This window comes from Aulonocara stuartgranti (assembly GCF_965226115.1).
Source record: "Aulonocara stuartgranti genome assembly, chromosome: 4".
Lineage (NCBI taxonomy): Eukaryota > Metazoa > Chordata > Actinopteri > Cichliformes > Cichlidae > Aulonocara > Aulonocara stuartgranti.
In genome coordinates, this window is record NC_138942.1 from 28,296,187 (window position 1) to 28,315,558 (window position 19,372).

The following is a 19,372-nucleotide window of genomic DNA, read 5'->3' on the forward strand; positions in this document are numbered from 1 at the left end:
GTGAACTCCAAGTGTCACACCTTTCCTTCAAACCTGTCATCCACTGCAGCGCTACATGCTAGAGTTTCCACATGGACGATGAGTCATTCAAGGAAAGACATATCATACATGGTCGGAGAGACCACATGCAAAGAGGATTGAGATGCAAAGTTCAGTGATATGAAGCCATGACACTATAAACACCCGTGACACATGCTACGACGCAGAACCGGAATACCATCTGCTACCTTCAAATCCATGCATCATTCTGTTTCTGAGTCAGCATGCACAGAGGGCAGGTTTGTGGTATTTCTTGGCCAAGACCTCGCTTATGTTACATTACCCATGACCGACTGATTTGATCTGCTCGTGGTTTGCGTAGATGCAGCGCGCTGATTCAGTAACCCACCTGACTTGCGGCATAATACATCATGCGCTATGAATACTTCCAGGGAACCTGGGTGAACAATGTTTAAGACCTCTGATCCCACAAGATGCTGTTTTCATAGCGGTTTCACGTCAGAGGTCCTGAAGTGGTCAACAAAGCTCGTTTTTTTCCTTCCAGAGAACACCTGAACAGCCCGAGAGTCATTTACAAGAGTGGTGGAGTCCTTAAGACTGACTGGTATGCACTCACCGTCTCTGTGTGAGCCTTCTAACCCTGAACAATGTAACACAGCTTTTTGGTAATCCCTCAGTCGTTTCTAGTTCAAGCGCTTTTCCCCCCCTATTAAAAAAAGGCTGAGTAAAGATAATGAGGGCCGACTTCCTTGTTTTGTGTGTGGGATGCAAGCTAATATATTGCAGGGTATGTAATTTACCATTGTAAAGTTATAAATGCATAGAAACTATGAAGAACCACTTTACTGAATCAGTTAGCTCTTATAGAGTAACACCTTTGTAAAGGTAAGCTCAGTATTTCACTGTTATAGCTGTTCTAAATGCACAAGTTCACCATTTGTGGCTATAAAAGATTGAGACTAAATCCAAAATGGTGAACATGCTGTCGATAAACAACACATGTCCATTCCAGCTCCTGTCATGAGGTGATGCTTAGGGTGACATTCAAAAGGTATTCGTCTCAGGTGCTATGCAGATAAGAAACAGTCTGTCTGCATTCCGTACTGCTGCTGCACCTTTTGTGCGCAAGTCAACCTCTGAAGTCTTTGAATTCCTAAATCCAGAGTCTTCTATTAACTACCTGTAAATGTGTTTCTTTATGATGGGTTGAGGGACCCACTGGCCAGCTTTTCTTTATCCATTACTGCTTCGCAATATCATAAATCAATCAGGTATCTGGAGTCGAGAAGCAAATGCTGCTCTTTTGGCCCAATCATTAATCAAGACCGTACCGTACCCCGTATTCCAGATCAAAGCTTTTCCAGGAGAAACCCAGCTGCCAATCTCAGCAACATTGGTTGTTCTCTTTCTCAAGCATCACCACAATTCACTAGTTCCTAGTAAGACATCCAAATTGTTACTAAATGCAGTTGTTAGGAACCCTAACCCAATGACACTGAATGAGTGTAAATACAAAGCTTCCATTTCAGAAGCTAATAGAGGAAATCTCAAGTTTAAATTGTGATACAGTCTGCCAGACATACTTCAGCATGCAAGAAGATATGCATAGGTCTGAAGAAGTCTACAGGGGGCTGTTTTGTGAAGCGATGAGCTTGAACTGGATATATTTGGACCTGTGCATCACCACTTAGTGAGGACAAGTCATGTATGACATCACCCCAACAGTCTGCATGGAAGTGGGTAGACCCAGTTGAGAAAGGATTTTATTTTCCAAGAATGGGTTAGCTTGACTGCATCACATCATTTTTATTTATTCTAACAGCAGAAAGAGATTATTGCAACACAGAAAAAATGTATTCATACTAAATTGTTATATCTCAAATGAATTGCAGCACTGTAGTGGCCTCTAATAATGTAAGCTAACAAATGTTTAGCACTTATACTTTTAGATCTGTCTAAAAAGTTTAAAAAAGCAATTATTCTATTTTCTTCTTTTTTGACTAAATTTTTTTTATGTTATTTATTTATTCATTACATTTTTATCTTGCATTAATGTGAAATGCGGCTATTTACCATTGAGAAATGGTCACTAGTTGTCTTTTGTGAAGTTTTTTTTTTTATTAATGTGTGCTCTTTTTTCATATTTTAATTTATCATCAGATATTTTTTGTGTCCCAAATTACAATTTAGTCCTTCACTTCAATGGTAAGAAACACCAGTGGACATTTTAGGTTATTGTCTAATATTTTTAAGAGGTATTCTGGCTGAAAGCTGCTTCATTTTTCAATGGGCAAAAAACCCAACCAACCAAACAAGCATCAAACTTCAATTTCAAAGCCAACATTATCTGTACAAACTTTGGAGCATAACATTTTTTCAGCAGCTCGGAGTTGGCTTACAATGATTTGAGATGCAATGACCATTTTTCTCAAACACACTGATTATTTGATGAGACAAGATCAGTTTCTAACCTAAATAGAATAATATGAGATGAAAGAGATGACAAAGAGAAACTGATGCTTCTTTCCTGTCCATATGTAATCGTTTTTGTAGGCTAATACTGTTTTAAACAGTCCAGACAAAAACGTGTAAATAAAAAATAGTGTATTTTCATTTTTAAATGTTGTTTTAAATCATTTTACATTAAATGTGTCCATTTAGTAAGGTGCCAAGGATAGACAAACAGCGGGGCTCCAATTCTGTGACATTCTGCTCCTTTTATACGTCATACAGGGTCCAGTCTTGTATTCTAGATAGCAAAGCCTATATTAGCATGAATATAAGCCAGGGAAACAATTGACATAAATTTAAATTCACATCCCAAAAAGTAACTTTCTTATGTCAAAATCACTTTTCTGTGAATGAATTCTGCACATTATGGGGCGATCGTGGCTCAAGAGTTGGGAGTTCGCCTTGTAATCGGAAGGTTGCCGGTTCGAGCCCCGGCTTGGACAGTCTCGGTCGTTGTGTTCTTGGGCAAGACACTTCACCCGTTGCCTACTGGTGGTGGTCAGAGGGCCCGGTGGCGCCAGTGTCCGGCAGCCTCGCCTCTGTCAGTGCGCCCCAGGGTGGCTGTGGCTACATTGTAGCTTGCCATCACCAGTGTGTGAATGTGTGTGTGAATGGGTGGATGACAGGTTGTGTAAAGCGCTTTGGGGTCCTTAGGGACTAGAAAAGCGCTATACAAATACAGGCCATTTACAGGCCATTTACATTAGCATGCAGAGTTTCTCAAAACAAAGAACTTTAAGGAACTGAGCATGTTACAACTGGCCCGTGTTAGTAGTGCCTCTGGCCTCCCAACAGAACATGACGGCAGCATCATCAACAGTGACTAGAATTTGGTGGATGACGTCTAAGGGTGTCGTAAGTGTTAAAGCAGTGACGTAGCTTTAGGGAATCTCTGGCTGGAAAATGGAAACGTGATCTGCTCCGAGACAAAGTAGAATCAGGAAGTCTCTCCTATCAATTGTTTCACTGCTTTTGTTACCACAAAATACTTCAATACGACTTGTATGAGATAGCACCCATGAATAGTTGTGACCCAAAACATCTGGCAACGCTTGATCACGCATTTGTGGCTGAGTGTTTCAGGGAGTCCCTGAAGGAGACTAAACAAAGACAACGTGATGCTTTTGTTGAACAATAAAAGAAGGACGTGACTGAGCAAAATGCCAAGTACAGAAAAGAAGCACCAGCTTTTCACAGAACAGTTGGCTCTACGAAACGCTGGAGCCAGTGGACTGACGGAACACGAGCACACATACGCACTTATTTCCTCATAGTTCATAGGTTAGAGAACAAAAATAACATGGGGATTAAGCATACATATATTTCCATACAGATCATCAACAATAAAGTTGAATATAGCTTAAAAATCAATAAAATACATACTTAATTACATATAACTTGCTTTCTTTTTAGCAACAACATATCAGTGGAATCAGTGACAGACAGAAATCTGCAGATGTCCTGATCTTATGACAATATCAGGTGATCCTGATAACATTCTCCTACTTTGAATTTCACACATTTTTCCATACTTGTGTTTTCTGTGTAACCCTTTGGAACAGTCAGTAACCAACAAGCGCTTTGCTTATATGCTTTATGTTCACAGCGGAAAATGATGTGACATGTGCTGAGTTTGACATTAGAAGACTGTGTTTACATTCACCTGCTAAAGGAGAGGCTATGGACTCTGTTCCTGAATGGCCTGTTTTGGAATCTCACAATTAGCTTGAACGCCCGTCATGGTCTAATGGTGAACTTACAGAGATGTGTAGTTACTGGAGATTACTGAGGAAGACTTTCAGGCAGATGATGTAGGGGACAGCTTCTGAATATGATCGTGCTTAGTAACACCCCACTATAAAAATATCCATGCTTACATGATCAAGTTGGAGACTCTGGGCACAAATGTTTGATGGGACCTATCCAACTTTTCTTCTTTCCTCAATAACAAGACCTATACACACATAATAGCTCTGAATCATTACGGAGAGCAACTTTTCCCCCTTTCATAACTTGAGCTTTGGTATTCTACAAAATAATAATTCTATTATGAAGAAATAAAAATATATACCCATGTTTTTGGTTATAAAAGCACCAAAACCTAAAATTTGCTGCTTGGGTGTACTGCCAAGTGACATGATCCAGTGTGCACAATGCCTATGTGATAATCCAGCCTAGGTATTAGCAATAAAAGCATCAGTTTAAACACTCATTACCCAGAATGCACATTTTCTTTTTGGGTGATTAATACTGTAGCATTTTAAACAGGCTTCTAGTGCATATACACTATAATGTGTCATTTGAAACTATTACAATTGGGTCACTACAAGTCTTTAATCCTCTGAAAAGTTAATTCTTTTGTTAGTTTGGATGTAAGTTTGGGGTTTTGCTTTGCTCAAATGTATTATTCCTCTGCAGTGTTCTAGCAGATACCTGAATGTTTTGTGACAATTCCTCCCAACTTTGACTAATGCTCCAATTCGAGCTGATGATAAGCACCACCACGCTTCCATGTGGGTATTTTTGGTGATGCACAGTCCTGTTCTTGTGGCAAACATATCTTTTGGAATTATGGACAAAAAATTCAACACTGGTCTCATAAGAAAGATTTACCCACATGCTCTTTTGAGACTAGATGTTTGTTTCCCCAAAGGTTTTAAATGCATTTCTTTTGCTTTGTCTTTCCTCGTTACCACATTGCTCACACGAAGACTACATACATTGTTATTACATGTAGTACATGACCAGTCCACACCTGGAATTCCTGCAGCTCCTGACCAGTCTTTTCATCAATTTTGGAGGGACATCCAGTTATATTTCCCCCCTTGTTGATTACTGTGCTTACTGTATTCCACGGTATAGATAATGCCTTGGAAATTATTTTGCAACCTTTTCCATTTCAGCAATGAGATCCCTGAAATGTTTTTTAGGCTCTTGCTTTATTTAATTTTTTACTTTTTAATTATTTCATTTGCATTTTTTAATCACTCTCTTATATTTAAATGTTCATTTGCTATTTCATCTAGGGTTTGAGAGTAACGAAATTTCTATTCTCTGTATGTCCTGTACATGTGGCAGAATTGACAAATAAAGTTGACTTTGACTTTGACTTATTTCGATCCATAAAAGATTTTAGTTTGCTTTGCAGTTGAATTGTACATGTTACTGGTTGCAGTATGTGTGGAAAACGTCCTGAAACCATTTTGGCTATATTTATTTATTTACATGTAAAAACCAGATAGACTCACTTTAGCAGTCCGTGCTCTCTAAAACGGATAACTGTGGCAAGCTGGTAGCATAGCTAGTTAGCTACAGCTTCTCGTCAACTTGCGTTTTGCAAAAAATAGTCCCACAGAATTAGTGTGTTTTTCTTAACCCCAAATAAACAAAAATGTGTTTATAGCCATAAACACTGTATCTATGTTTTATTTAACTCTTAACAAACACATGCAAGCAGGCACCTGTCCTTAAAGGGGAAAAGTAAGGCGGAGTCCAATGCGCCCCCTCCGCTCACAGACACACCTCAGCACTCACTCGGCTCCAGGAGTCGCCTCCTGTTTATAAAGCCGAGGAGGTTCGGTTAGTCAGGGAGACTGTCGACGAGGAGAGTCCGCAGAGGGTGTTAGAGGACTACTGCGGGTCAAGATGCCGTCCGCGTTGGTTTAAATATATGGAAACCACCCTACGCGTTTGTATATCGGCATCAAATGTAACGAAGACGGTCCGCTGAAAGTCGGGATTTACCGCTAATTGTAAAAGGCGTGCGAATGTAGTTCGAGACGAAATTATTGGAGGAAAAAAAACACACACACACACACACACACACACACACACACACACACACACACACACACACACACACACACAAAAAGCATAGGAATAAGTTATCACACGAAGATGAAGCCCTGACCCTACTCTTCGGGAAGGCTGGAAGTTCATTTTAGGTTCAGGACCTGTTGAGATGAAACTCAGCGCTCCTTGAGCGACCAGGCGAAATGGGAAAATGGGAGATAACAATGGTAAGTCATCAGACATGTGCTGGAGGTGGCTGTGGGCTGTCACAGGCTCGTCTGTGAAGCTGCACGAACTCTGCTTCCTCCTCCCAGGCGTTACATTTGAATAGCATTGCTTTTTAAAACGTTTAAAGACCTCCAGAATGTGTTTTAAAGGTGTTCCCATCTATCATAATAATCCCACTCCTGTCAAGTAAAGGGGCTATGGTGGTAAAAGCTGATTTTGTACTATTTGAACGCTGTCACGGTGCCAGCTGCAGTGCTTGCTTGGGGAAAAAAGTGCAACTTGAATAGCAGTCGTCATTTTCATGCCTACACATGCTTCTGTGACTCAAACGTATCGTTAGGCCTACAGAATTTCAAGTGTGACAACATGTTTGCTTCCCTGGTTATGTCTCGTTGGGTCCTCTGGATGAGCTCCATCATTGAACCCCAAAGCAGCTTGTTAACCTCAGTGATCGGCTGCACTCAGAGTCAGATAATAAATATCTATGCTTTCTCACTGAGATGGATTTGGCAGTGCTTAGTACCGCCAGCACACTGGGGACACTGTGAGTGGAAAACAGTTTTCCATTTGTGCTGCTCTGATTCCAGTTAGTATGAAGGACAATGGGGCTGGAGTGTTACTGGTTAGCAGACATGGAGGCTGAACGTTTGCCACTGCAAAATGACTTTTTAAAAATGATTGACTAAAAAGCATGCAAGACCTCCCACCAGTTTAAATGAGATGTCCGGAGCCTTTTAACAGTCTGTTACTTTTATCAGCTTTGTGTCTGTGCAAAGCCCACCTCATATATCATATATGGACTGAGCTTATGGGACGCTGTTTTCAGTACTGAGCTTTCAGTCTTGTTCAGCTGTGTACAGTAGTAACAAATTTCGTGTGACCCAGATTGCTTGGCACTGGCTATGAGCATCTAGAGGTGCAGTACAGAGTTAATGTGTAAAGTTTTCTCAGAATGTGAAAGCAACATGTCTTTGGTTTCAACATCAAGAAATTTTTTATTTATTTATTTGAGCTTATATGTCCTAAATTCAGGATATCTCAGCCTCAGCTGAAGCATTATTTACTTACGAGATGACAAGATTAAGTAGACATAGAAATGGATGAGAAACCGTTCAGTGTTGTTACTGGTGACATTTGACAGTTGTCCTCATATTGCAGCTGATTTTCAGTCTTGAGTGTTTTTTAAAAAAAAGAAAAGAAAAAAAGATGTTTTCGGTTCCCTTCAAACAACCTTTGCAGATTATGATGCAGCTACTCTCTGCTGCAATGATAATATTTAAAAAAGTGCTGACTATTCAAGTTTTTTTTTATTTTATTTTTTTTTTAAACCTCCATTTCCCTTTCTTAAGTGCACTGAGTTTCAGGTGTCTTGTTTGAACTTTATGTAATGATAAACCAGTATGTTTCACTAAAAACATGACACCTGCTCTTGGCACTAACCAACTATAGTCCTCCAGTGCACCATTTTATTATTTTTTTGATTGCTCACTGTGATGGCAACTTTGTGCTCAGTGAGAATTTTGCTTTGATGTAATATTTGATGTGATAACTTATGATCTAAAAGGTCTATTTGTCCAAAAACATTTGTGTGTACCTACAAAATTCTAGGAAATTCTAGCTTTCTGCGTTGTGAAAATGAGTACTAAGTATTTTCTCAAGCTAGCACAGCTTGTTTGCGCACCGATAGTAGACTTGGTTATGACTATAAACAAATATTATGTAGTTGCTGTGGTTCATGTGGGATCAGTGTGGCTTTTTGTAGTGCTCGTTTTTCTGCAGGATCATCTGTGTGTTTGGGTGTGAGGGCTTGCTATTTTTACCTTTTTGTGTGTCAACCTCTGACACTAATGTTGTGACCTGAAACATTCTTCGGTATATACAGTGTGTGTGTCTGTGCATGTTTTCAGCTCTGATGATCGCTGCCTTTGTTCCCAGAACCCAGTGCAGGAGTGGGGCGAAGAGACTGAAGACGGCGCCGTTTACGGGGTCACCCTGCGTCGAGAGCCCGTCCCGTCCTCCGCAAACGCTACTGAGGGGAGCCCATGCTCTGGTTTCGTGCAGTACCGAACCTGCAAGGTACGACGACTGAAGGCCGCCACCCTGGACCTGCTTGTAAATCACCTCCTCGACTTTGGCTGCCAGGAACAGGACTACAGCAGGATCTTCCTCTCCACGTACAGAACCTTCACCAGCCCCACGAAGCTCATAGAGCTACTCTTTCAGAGGTACCGATGCTTGTTGTACATGCAAAGTTGGCTGTTGTGTTGCTTGAGTATCTTTTCTTCTGTTGTTTCCACCTGATGAAGCAGTGGCCTTCAGCCAGCTTTGATGTAATAATCAGTAGCTTGCAGGTGCTCATTATCCAGAGGCTTACAACAACAGCTATTATGCACAGAAAGGTTTTAGACTGTGGTTAGCAGCAGGTTTAAGTATTTATAATATGCAAACAAAACAATAACAAATGAATTTTTGTTTATGTTTTTTATATCCAGAGACAGTGTTTTGTCAGATCTGGATAATGGCAAATGTTACCGGAGGTAGGTAAAGTGTATATGAAGCGTGTCTCTATTATGTTTCTGCTGTGTCTCCTTGGCTTAATGTGTCATTTAAAAATGTAACGGCGTTTCTCCTGCCTTCTCCAGCCCTCTGTTGGCCTTTGTCCAGACGTGGTTGGATGAGTACAGCGAGGACGTCAGGGACCCTCCCCTACACCCGGCGCTTCGGTTGCTCTTGGATCACCTGAGGATCAGCTCTGCGGTGCATGACAGCATGCGCAGCCAGCCCAACTTTTGCTCACTCGCCGGGCAAGCTGAGGAGCTGCTCAGGACATTCCAGAAAGAAGGTGATCCTTCGCTGCGTAGCATGACCCAGCAATTATGGCCACGCACAACAAGTTGTTTCATAACGTTACTTCGAGGCCTGATTGCACTTTTATGATTATTGCTGATGCTGGCTCTTTCAGAAGTGGCATCAAGTGGCAGTTCTGCTTCTGCAGATCTTGAGCAAGATGATCTGGGGTCTGGTGATGAAGATTCAGGCAGTGAAAACTCTCAGGATCAAGGTGGCATCATGGATTTTTCTGCTGCAGCCATTGCTGAACAGCTCACTCAAGTGGACTCTGTATGTTAGAGGAGAACTTTACACCATTTCCCCCCATGTTGTATTATAATGATCAGAGCCTGATTTGGTTTTCTTGATGTTCCAGGCTCTCTTTGCCAAAGTGGTCCCATACCAGTGTCTGGGCTGTGTATGGTCCCAGCGAGACAAGAAGGAAAACATGTCGCCCACCATCCGAGCAACCATTGCACAGTTCAATGCAGTCACCAACCAGGTCATGGGGTCGCTGCTCTGCCAGCCTACAGATGGCAGTCCCACTTCCTCCCCTCTAGCTCCCACCTCGCCAGCGCAAAGGGCTTGCATCATAGAGAAGTGGATCAAAGTAGCGCAGGTCAGTTGAAATGCTGTGGTTGTGTTGCATCTTTTAGGCGTCTGGATGCTAATATTGGTTCTAAGTCACAACACAAGAAGTACTAATGGGTTATTTTTAAATGATGTGCATCCACTGAGTACAAGTTTATTCTACAGGAGTGTCGTCGCTTGAAGAACTTCTCTTCTCTCAAGGCGATCCTGTCGGCACTGCAGTCCAATGCCGTTTACAGGCTGAGGAAGACCTGGGCGGCTGTCAGCAGGTATGGTTGGATAACTGCAGGTTCAAAGGCCACTTTTGCTTTTGCTGTTTGTGTAGTTTGCTACATAATCATCATTTAACGAGCGGTTTGAACCCTCATTAAGGTCAATTTATGGAGCAGGTCAGCAAATGCTGGGCTGTGACCCATATTATAGGTCGGTCATGAAACGCTGCAGTAAGCAAATTCTAAGTTCAAAGATGAGTGAGACACAACTTTTTGTGGTTTTCCTTTAATGGTGTAAACAGGCAGTAATATGTCAAGTTTTAACTCCTGCCATCCAGTATAATTGTTAATAATTAAAATATCTGATGGCTGTGGCTCTTTATCATTGTCTTTGCAGAGATAACGTGGCTGCGTTTGATAACCTCTGTGCGACCTTCCCTGATGAGAATTGTGTTCTGACCAACAGAGAGTTCCTGATGGAGGTGAGACTGAAACTTCTTACATATGCTTTAGTGTTTGCACTTGTACTCGTCCATTTAGACTCGTGCCATGTTGAAAGCTTACTTCAGGGTAAATGACCTATAATACAATACATTGAGGGGGGAATACCAATGATCCCTTATAACCAACACCTGGCGTCAGCGGGCAGGAAGAACTCCCTTTTCACAGGAAAAGGCCTCTGGTAGAACCAGGCTCTGGGAGGAGCAGCCATCTGCTCTGAGCAGTTTGGAGAGAGGGGACAGGGAAGGAAGTAGAACATAAATTTTACCTGCTGCTTGATGAGAAGTTTACATGTTTGAGTGGTGCATCATTTGACACCAGGTGTGTAAATTTCCTTAGAGCAAGGTTTGATTCTGATACTATTCTGAAACCTTGATACTCACAAGGCATTACTGGGAAACGTGGTAATGAACAGGCAAAATAAACCCGCAGGTGCTCAGAGCTATGCAGAGATAGTGGTAAACATTTGATTGGAATTTCTGTTTCCTGGTTCATTATCATTGTTTTTAATGTTGTAAAGTCTAAACATTTAAATTCTTCACCTATAAATTTCCACAGTGAATGCATAGGGTTGATTCTTGAACTCTGTGCAGATCTAAGGTTAATGTTTACCAGTGCAGAGAAGTCAGCCCGAGCAGCTGTGCATAATTTTCTCTCAGCAGTCAATTGAGATGATTTGAGGTTAATTGAAATCACTGAGATTAGTTTTCTCTTGAATTGTTTACATTGTAAATTTACATTAATGCTAAAATTACAACAGAATCTGAAGTTTTAAAAGCTACAAAGATTGTTTCACATGCTTAAAGTTTGGAGAATATTAGTTTGGAGGTGATTGTTTTCCTGTTTCATGTTTGTTTTTGTTTTTTTTGTTTTTTCACTCTTAAGAGAGTTTAATTTTTGAGTTCATATGTACAGAAATGTTTACCGGTGTTTCGATGGCAAACTAGAACACAATGTTTTCAATTTCTCTTCTTTTAAGTTTTGTCTCCTTGCGGCAACTGTGTCAGCCGTATCTTGTGTCTGGCTACTGTAGAAGTGTTCAATAGAGAAATGGATTAGATCACCAAAACTTTCTGTACATAGCAACCGCAGCTTCACAATAACATGCTTTATTCAGTGAAAAATGACCTCCCCCTCCACTTTTCAGTGTTTTATTCAGCCAGTGTTTTTTATTGATGTAAAAACAGTCACTCCCTCTTATAGGGAGCTTGAGTCTGTTTTGAGAGTCGTGAAGCTTGCAAGCCTCTCTTCCTTTGAAAGCTAACTGTTAAACAGGATATCTGAGTTAATGTGTAATAAAGTCTAATATTGCACCAAAGAAACAAGTAGAGGCTGTACTGTTTCATAAGCTGGCACACGGGCCGGCATCTTTTACATGCTGCTTTACATACATATACTGAACACTAAGAGCACACAGACGGGAGGGGAAATGATCCAAATAACACTGAACTGAATATAGCTTTGTCTGACTCTGTGACAGGATGGAGGTCCCACGCCTGATAACGTTTCTCCAAGGATATTGAAACGGTGTCCACTCTCCAGACAGATGGTAAGCCATTCTTCAGGGTGGGGTGGGGGTGGGGGGGTGACAGGGTTCTGACAACATGCGATGCAACCAGTGTCATTTATGGCTGAATTTGACGTAAGCTGATACTACAACGTCATCCTAGGACTCTCTTTTCATGTGATGCAGAATTTGTTTTCAGCTTTTGAAAAGGGATTCATGCAAAAAATCCCTGTCCTACATTTCAGCAAGGCACAAGAGAGCTGATTTCCCTGAGTGTGGGTGGAGTATCTATCTATCATGGCACAAGCCCCAAACTATGTTTAGCTCCACTCAGTGCTGAGCAAGTTTCAAATGGCCTCAGATCACCAGGATTATAGGACAGTAATAATAGACCTGGCTGGGGTCTTGTATGAGTCATATGCACATTCTCCTGGGTTGTAATAAGACCTCACAGTGCTGCTAACAGGTCCTGTCTTGTCTGAATGTTGTAAATTTTAACCCATTAGCCACAATAAAGCAATAAAAGACCAGCTATATTGGCACAAGAAAATATAACTGTTTCCCTATTAGCTGTGTGCTTACGTGTTGTCTGCCTGCAGAGTACATCAAGTGGAGCGGTTCCATACCTCGGCACGTATCTGACCGTCCTCACCATGCTGGACACTGCTCTGCCAGACACTGTGGAGGTACTTTTGTCTAACACGTCCTCTGGATATTATTTCATAGACTTAAGGGTTCAAAGTGTTCACAATGTGTTGGATACACTCAGTATGTATGCAACACTATATACTTTGAAACCTGATTAAATGATGTATGCGCTGCCATCAGATGCTCTTCATGGGAGATTATAAACATATAAACTTCAGCCTCAGGAAAACTCCATTTTGCCCATTTATATACAGATAAATAAACTTGGTTCTAGTAGTAACTGAGAGACTTTTTGGCTCATTCAGCCATTTCGGTTTCCCAGTTACTGTGTTTTGGTGTTATCATCTTGGCCTGGGAAACTACTTTTATCATGGAGAACTCCGTTTTCAGTGCATAAATCACCCCTGATAACTAAACTGGAAAAACACAAGGGTGTATCATTTAATTTAGTGCTGCTATTGTGTCACTTCGCAATTACAATATAATAAATGAAATACTAACAGTGTACTGTTTTTACAGGGTGGACTTATAAACTTTGAGAAGAGGAGGAGAGTAAGTGTTTTTTATTGTCACTGCTTGTTTTTGTTTGGCTTTGTTTTTGACTGCTGGGAGGGGGGAGAGGGGGAAGGCATAGTTGTGCATATAAGACCGTCAGCTCTTTGTTAACTGAGTTTGAACATTTACATTCCTACACCTTAGTAAGTGTCGGGCTGAAAGCTTTTTTTTTTTCTTTAAGATTTGCACAGACTGTGATTAAAACACAAAAGCTGTGTAACCATAAAGAATCTCGTTGTTGTGTCACTATGCGGAAGCAACTGTCAGCCTGGTTTATCTGTTTATTCATCAACATGCCTCTCCTTGCCTACAGGAATTTGATGTTCTGTCACAGATCCGTCTGCTGCAGGCTTCCTGTTCCCAATACAGTCTCGGACACCAGCCCCGCATTGCTGCCTGGCTGCAGAGACACAAGCTGCTCACTGATCAGGAGAGGTGAGCTGAAACACCCTGATTTTAACATGGACATGAAAGGAAGGCCATCAGAGAAGACATAATATACATAATACTGTCATGTGATTGTTAAATCTCCATTTGGATGAATAAAGCTGCTTTCCTTTGATATTACTCCACTCAAAGGATCATTTGATAATGTTTCCACTGACTTTTTGGTGGTAGAAGAACAAATCCTTTTGTATTCATAAGCTAATTGTTGGATTGGATTATTGGAATGAACCCGAGGTGTTATATGAGGGTTTTTTTTATTTTTTATTTTTTAAATAAACACGCTTATTCTTGTAGCTGATGTGAAATGGCAGGGGTGTTTCTAGCCACACTCTAAGAGTACTCTCCACTCTTTTTATATATAAAAAAAATTATAATATATATATGTATTTGGCAACACTGATTATATAAATAATCAGTGTTGCCAAACCTGCTGCCCTTCATTACTTATGTGTGTCTGACATTTAAAATATGCATGATGGCTTTGTCTCATTGTGTCATGTTGTAAATTGGTAACTCACCCTAGACATGATGCAGCTGTGTCAAATGTCCTATTTACCTGAGATTGCTTCAGTCAAAGATGTCTGACTTTGTAAAATGCCTCGACTCCCCCCTCTTGTATCTTCCTCACCTTCTGTGCACCAAACTCTGGCGCTGACTAACATGCGGAGGAGAGGATGTGCAAACTGAGAATTGAGAATGGGGGGAATGTTCGCTAGCACCTTTCAGAAAGTCTGAAAGTCTGCCTGTGCTTTTTTTCGAGTTCTTTTTCTGAGTTTAATTTTTTGAGTTTGGAATGAAGTGATATGTCAGTAAGATGTCAGGTACCCTGGTGCTCAGTAACATCTTCTTATTACAGCTACGAGCTATCGAGACGCCTGGAGCCTCCTGTGGACTTGTGTTCGCCACCTCCATGGAGCCAGCGCACACTCTCGATGAAACTCTCCTTGTGAGTCTCATGCTATAGTCCAGTTTGCATATTCAAACATGCACATTATACTAAGCACAAAGAGCTGCACGCAAAACTTAGAGTAAAGCCACTGTTGGTTCACATTACATGTTTTACCTCACTATAAGAACAATGAGATGTTTAGATTACAACTTGTGGTATGCAGTAAAATGGAAGTGAATCGTGTGATGTGTATACTCTGGTATTAAACTACATTGTTCAAGTAACTGAATGGTGCGGGTGTGGCATTTCTAATGAAAGCTCATTCTGTCTTCAGTCTCAAGATGGCGAGTGACGGCACTAAGAAACCGCCTGCTGACCAGATCAGTCTTTCATCTTCTGGATCCAGTGGGTCTGAGATGGAAGATCTGTCCTCCCCAAACCCAAACTGTTCCATCAAGCTGCAGGTAAACGGCCGTGTTTAGCTGCGTGCATCATTGTAGTAATTTCCCCGAATGTTTTGTGTCCATCCTTTGTCATTGGCTGCATTAACAGTGGAGCCTTTGTTGAAAGCTTTGTCACGCTGTGCCTTCAGACTGGGTCTCTCGGTTTTAGAATAAGTCACTGTTTACACTGTACAAACAATTACCCTTTTTAAAGCAGTCAGACAAACCTCTGAAACATGGGAAGTGTTTTTGTTATAAAGTGATTCTATGAATTGATTAGCTTTCAGAAGTAAAATGCACTGAATGTCTTTTTAAAAACTGAAAAAGTTACATAATCTCTACTTCACAAAAGGGCAATCGAAACTAGCGTGAGCTCTCCACAAGTGGAGTTTGTATCGAGGAGGTGCTTAGCTGAGCTGGAGTAGTGTTTAATGGGCTACAGTCCTCTGCTTCACCATGGTTCAATAGCCTAGCTTTCCCCTGCAGACCAGACACTTGTGAAAGGCTTCAAATACTCTGACACAATAATACTCAGCAGTCTTCTTTCTCTCATTTCTGTCCCCCATCTTCTGTCCTCTGCAGTCCTTTCACAGCTCTTACAACAACGTATCCGAGTCCTTCTCTTTGTCCTCGTCCTCCTCTTCCTCGTCCTCTCCCAGCATCTCAGCTGCTTCGTCTGCAGACTCCCCTGACTGCCAAGCAGACCTCAGCTCTGCAGCCTCGCCCTGTGGGGGGGCACGGCCGAAGCCTCAAGCAGCCCACCACAAGCGCTCGGTGTCTATGACCTCACTGCCCGTGTACAACCGTCAGGTGGATGACTCTTGCATCATCAGGGTGAGCGTGGATCTGGGCCACAACAACGGCAACATGTACAAAAGTATCCTGGTGAGTTCATCCTCGCGTTGTGATGTATGATGTTCAGTAACTGGAGAATTTGACAGTTTGTTTATTTTCTTGCTTGTTTTTTTTAAAGATCTCTAATTACACTTAGTCATCTGTAAACAAAAAGTAAATGATATTTACTGTTCTACACATCGTACAGGACATACTGGTGGAATATTTTGTAACCATGCAGCTGTCCTCTGAATAAATCCTGGACTCCACCTGAGTCTCACTTCTCAGGATCTCATGCGTAGCACCCAACGATTTCTATCAGAAGTTATCCCTTTATAACAAAAACACTCCTTCAGCCTCCTCATCAACTTGAATCGCCTTTCTGTTTTCAGTGCAAGGCAACGCATGCATAAAACCTGAACTTACACTGTATTATTTTAGTTAGTAGGCCTGTGTCGCTTTCCCTCATTGGGTCTGCTGATATTTTACCCTCCCTTGGTAGAATGAAGTGAGCTGGCTGGGTCTTTGTATACAAATTATACAACTTTGAACTGCAGCAGCACAATAATTTGCCCCACTTAGCAAATCTGCCCCTTTATTCAAATCTTCATTCAGTTCGACCATAACGACTATCAGAACATATGATTGGCCTTTTGCGTTTACTTCACCTGTTACTGCTTTTCTATCTTGGGGTGGAGTGTGAATACCTACGATTCAAATAATTTGCCTTATATCGTTCATATCTGCAAAAGTAGAGGTAACCTTTAGAAGTGAAACCAGCTTCAGTTATATCCTTAAAACAAGTGCTACAGCGAGTAGTTCATTCTCAGTGGATGTGATCAGGAGAACTGATCCTTCTCATCATTTGTCACAAAGTCAGACTTTTATGGTAACGGTAAATTCAGATTTGAGGGCGGAGAAACTTTGTTCCAACTGCTGAAAATAAGCTTTTCTGTGAAGGTCACAGTTGTGAGTGGGACAGGGCTACACCTTAAGGCTCAGAATGCTTCTATTGCTATTGCAGTGCTCTTTGAATGTGTAATATGAGCCAAAGAGGTAATGCTCCTTAAACGCAGTGGCCCATGAACTTCCGTCTTCACTATTGTGTGTGTGTTTATGTGTAACAGCACTCGTTATTCTTTGTTTTTCATAGCTGACCAGCCAGGACAAAACTGCACAGGTGATCCAGAGGGCATTGGAGAAACATCACCTTGAGCACATGACCTGGCAGGACTTCACCCTGACACAGGTCATCTCTCAGAGCAAAGGTCAGAAGAGAACTCCTTTATAAAAAAAATTGCTTAACTGGTGACAGGAAGGAAAATGCTCTTCTGACAGTGATTTTGTTGTTGTTGTTTCTCTTCATCTTTCCAGAGTTTCTCATACCAGACAAGGCAAACGTCTTCTATGCTATGTCTACAACAGCCAACTTTGACTTTGTTCTGCGCCACAAGCACAAAAGCCAGAAGAAACCACTGAGAGCAACCGCTAGTCTCGGACGATTCACAAAGTAGAAACTTTAACGTGCAAATTCTCTGACTGCAAAATGAACTGAGCTCTGCTGTGCTTCTGCATAATGGCCTTTATTTTTAGAGGCTTCTTGAGGAAGATGCGTGCTCTGTTTCAGTCCTCTTTGGCTGCTGAAAGGGCTTAAAATAGGACTAGAAGACTCCCCACATAGGACGTGTGAGAAGGGGAGAGAAAGACCCATTTCTTTGCCTCCAAAAATGTCACTTCCAATAAATGCCTTGACCCAAAGATGCACAGAATAATGCCTTCCTCTCTTGAGCAACACGTGCTGGCTTCAGTGGCCTATCTATATGTGAACACTGAGCATTGACTGGCTATTCCCCTGCACAACTGGGTGCTGTTAATAACTGGCGCCTTAAAAAGGGAATCGAGGTCAGTTGCTGCGTAAAGGCGGTGAAGTCCTGGGGCCCCGCAGCAGGCTGTCAGCTCTGACATGGCTCAGTGCACTGAAGTGTTGGCACGCCAGTGCCGTGTGAGAAGTGGGCGGGGCCGTTATCATCAGGGATCAGTGCGTACCCTGGGAATTTCAGAAATTGCTCCTCCGGTGTTGCTGTGATACTCGCTGTGTGCAAGTGGCAGCTCCGACTGGAAGGATTACATTCTTAAGATTGGGTAACAGAGGCAGCAGATATTTTTGATGGACTGGAGGGGATGTACATGTGGAAACTGCTGCTGAGTGCTGGGGGGGTTAACTGTGATTCTATGAATTGATTAGCTTTCAGTGTTAGCGCTTTGGCTAAGTGAAGTTGGCTTGCTAAACTTCTTTTTTTTGATCTATTTATTGTTACAGTGTCTCCTTTGTGATTCACTCTGACTGCACTTTCATGTAACATATTTTTGACTGTTGGGTCGTCTCAGCCCAAAATACTTTGCATTTCGAAAGAAAATGCTTGTACATAATTTAATTTCCTCATTTTTGATGAATACGGAGAATATTTTAACTGTAATTGTTTCTGGTTTTTGTTTGTTTTTTTTTTAAAATACTTGAACAAATTGTTTCTTTCGTTTGAAGACTGCATTTGCCCGGTGCATAAATGGCCTGTTGTGTTTTTTTTTTTTTTTTTTTTCCTCCCCCCTCCTCCCTCAAGCCTAATGAGGAGTTCATGTACCGTATATCTAATCATTTCAATTATGTCAGTTGCTGCAAAACTTGTGATAGTGCATGACGACCATATAGTTATGGATCCAGAGAGTATTTGCAAAGATTAGTTGCACTATGAGTTGACACGCATGGTATGTGTCAAGTTTAAGAACTTCTGTCATCTCACTGATCTGTTCTCTTGATCCTCTACATTATATTCTGAAAACTACAGTTTTTCTTTTCAACTTTAACCTCCCCCCCCCCCCCCCCTTTTTTTTCTTTTAATGGCTAAGAGCTACAGTTAAAAAAACAAGGGACTCTGCTTTTTAAAACCAGAATTCAATATGCAATACAGAGCTGTATCTCAAGCTTCATATTAAACATTTTTGTCAGTTATATTTTTCTCAGTGTCTTCTTCTACCAAATGTGGTGTAGCCAGAGGATGCAAATCTCCTGTTCCATCACATTCAATTGTAGTTACATAGCACCAAATCACAACAAAAGTCACCTTAGTGGTCAAAAGTGGTTAATATTGTAAGGTAAAACCTCCTAAAATAATCTAGATAAAACCCAACAATCAGACAACCCCATATGAGTGAGCACTTTAGCAACAATGGGAAGGAAAAACTCCCTTTCAACAGGAAGAAACCTCTGGGAGAGCCAGGCTCAGGGAGAGGGAGACGAGACAAAAGACATGCTGTGGAAGACAGCAAGAGATTATTAACTCCCCAACATCCCAAAGGTGCTGTAATGGATTGAGATCTGCTGACCGTG

At 41.4% G+C, this 19,372-nt stretch overlaps 1 protein-coding gene across 1 annotated transcript; it reads left to right on the forward strand.

Annotated features, from left to right (window-relative positions):
• The first annotated feature begins 6,319 nt into the window (after window positions 1–6,319).
• LOC309705559 (ral guanine nucleotide dissociation stimulator-like 1) lies at window positions 6,320–18,994 on the forward strand. Its single transcript, XM_082531483.1, has 17 exons — window positions 6,320–6,530; window positions 8,467–8,756; window positions 9,024–9,068; window positions 9,174–9,373; window positions 9,494–9,651; window positions 9,737–9,979; window positions 10,117–10,220; window positions 10,561–10,645; window positions 12,145–12,213; window positions 12,771–12,857; window positions 13,339–13,371; window positions 13,688–13,809; window positions 14,678–14,767; window positions 15,045–15,174; window positions 15,736–16,038; window positions 17,141–17,255; window positions 17,362–18,994. Exons 1-17 carry the CDS (start codon window positions 6,507–6,509, stop codon window positions 17,499–17,501), a joined length of 2,238 nt encoding a protein of 745 aa, XP_082387609.1. The 5' UTR covers window positions 6,320–6,506; the 3' UTR covers window positions 17,502–18,994.
• Window positions 18,995–19,372: the final 378 nt, after the last annotated feature.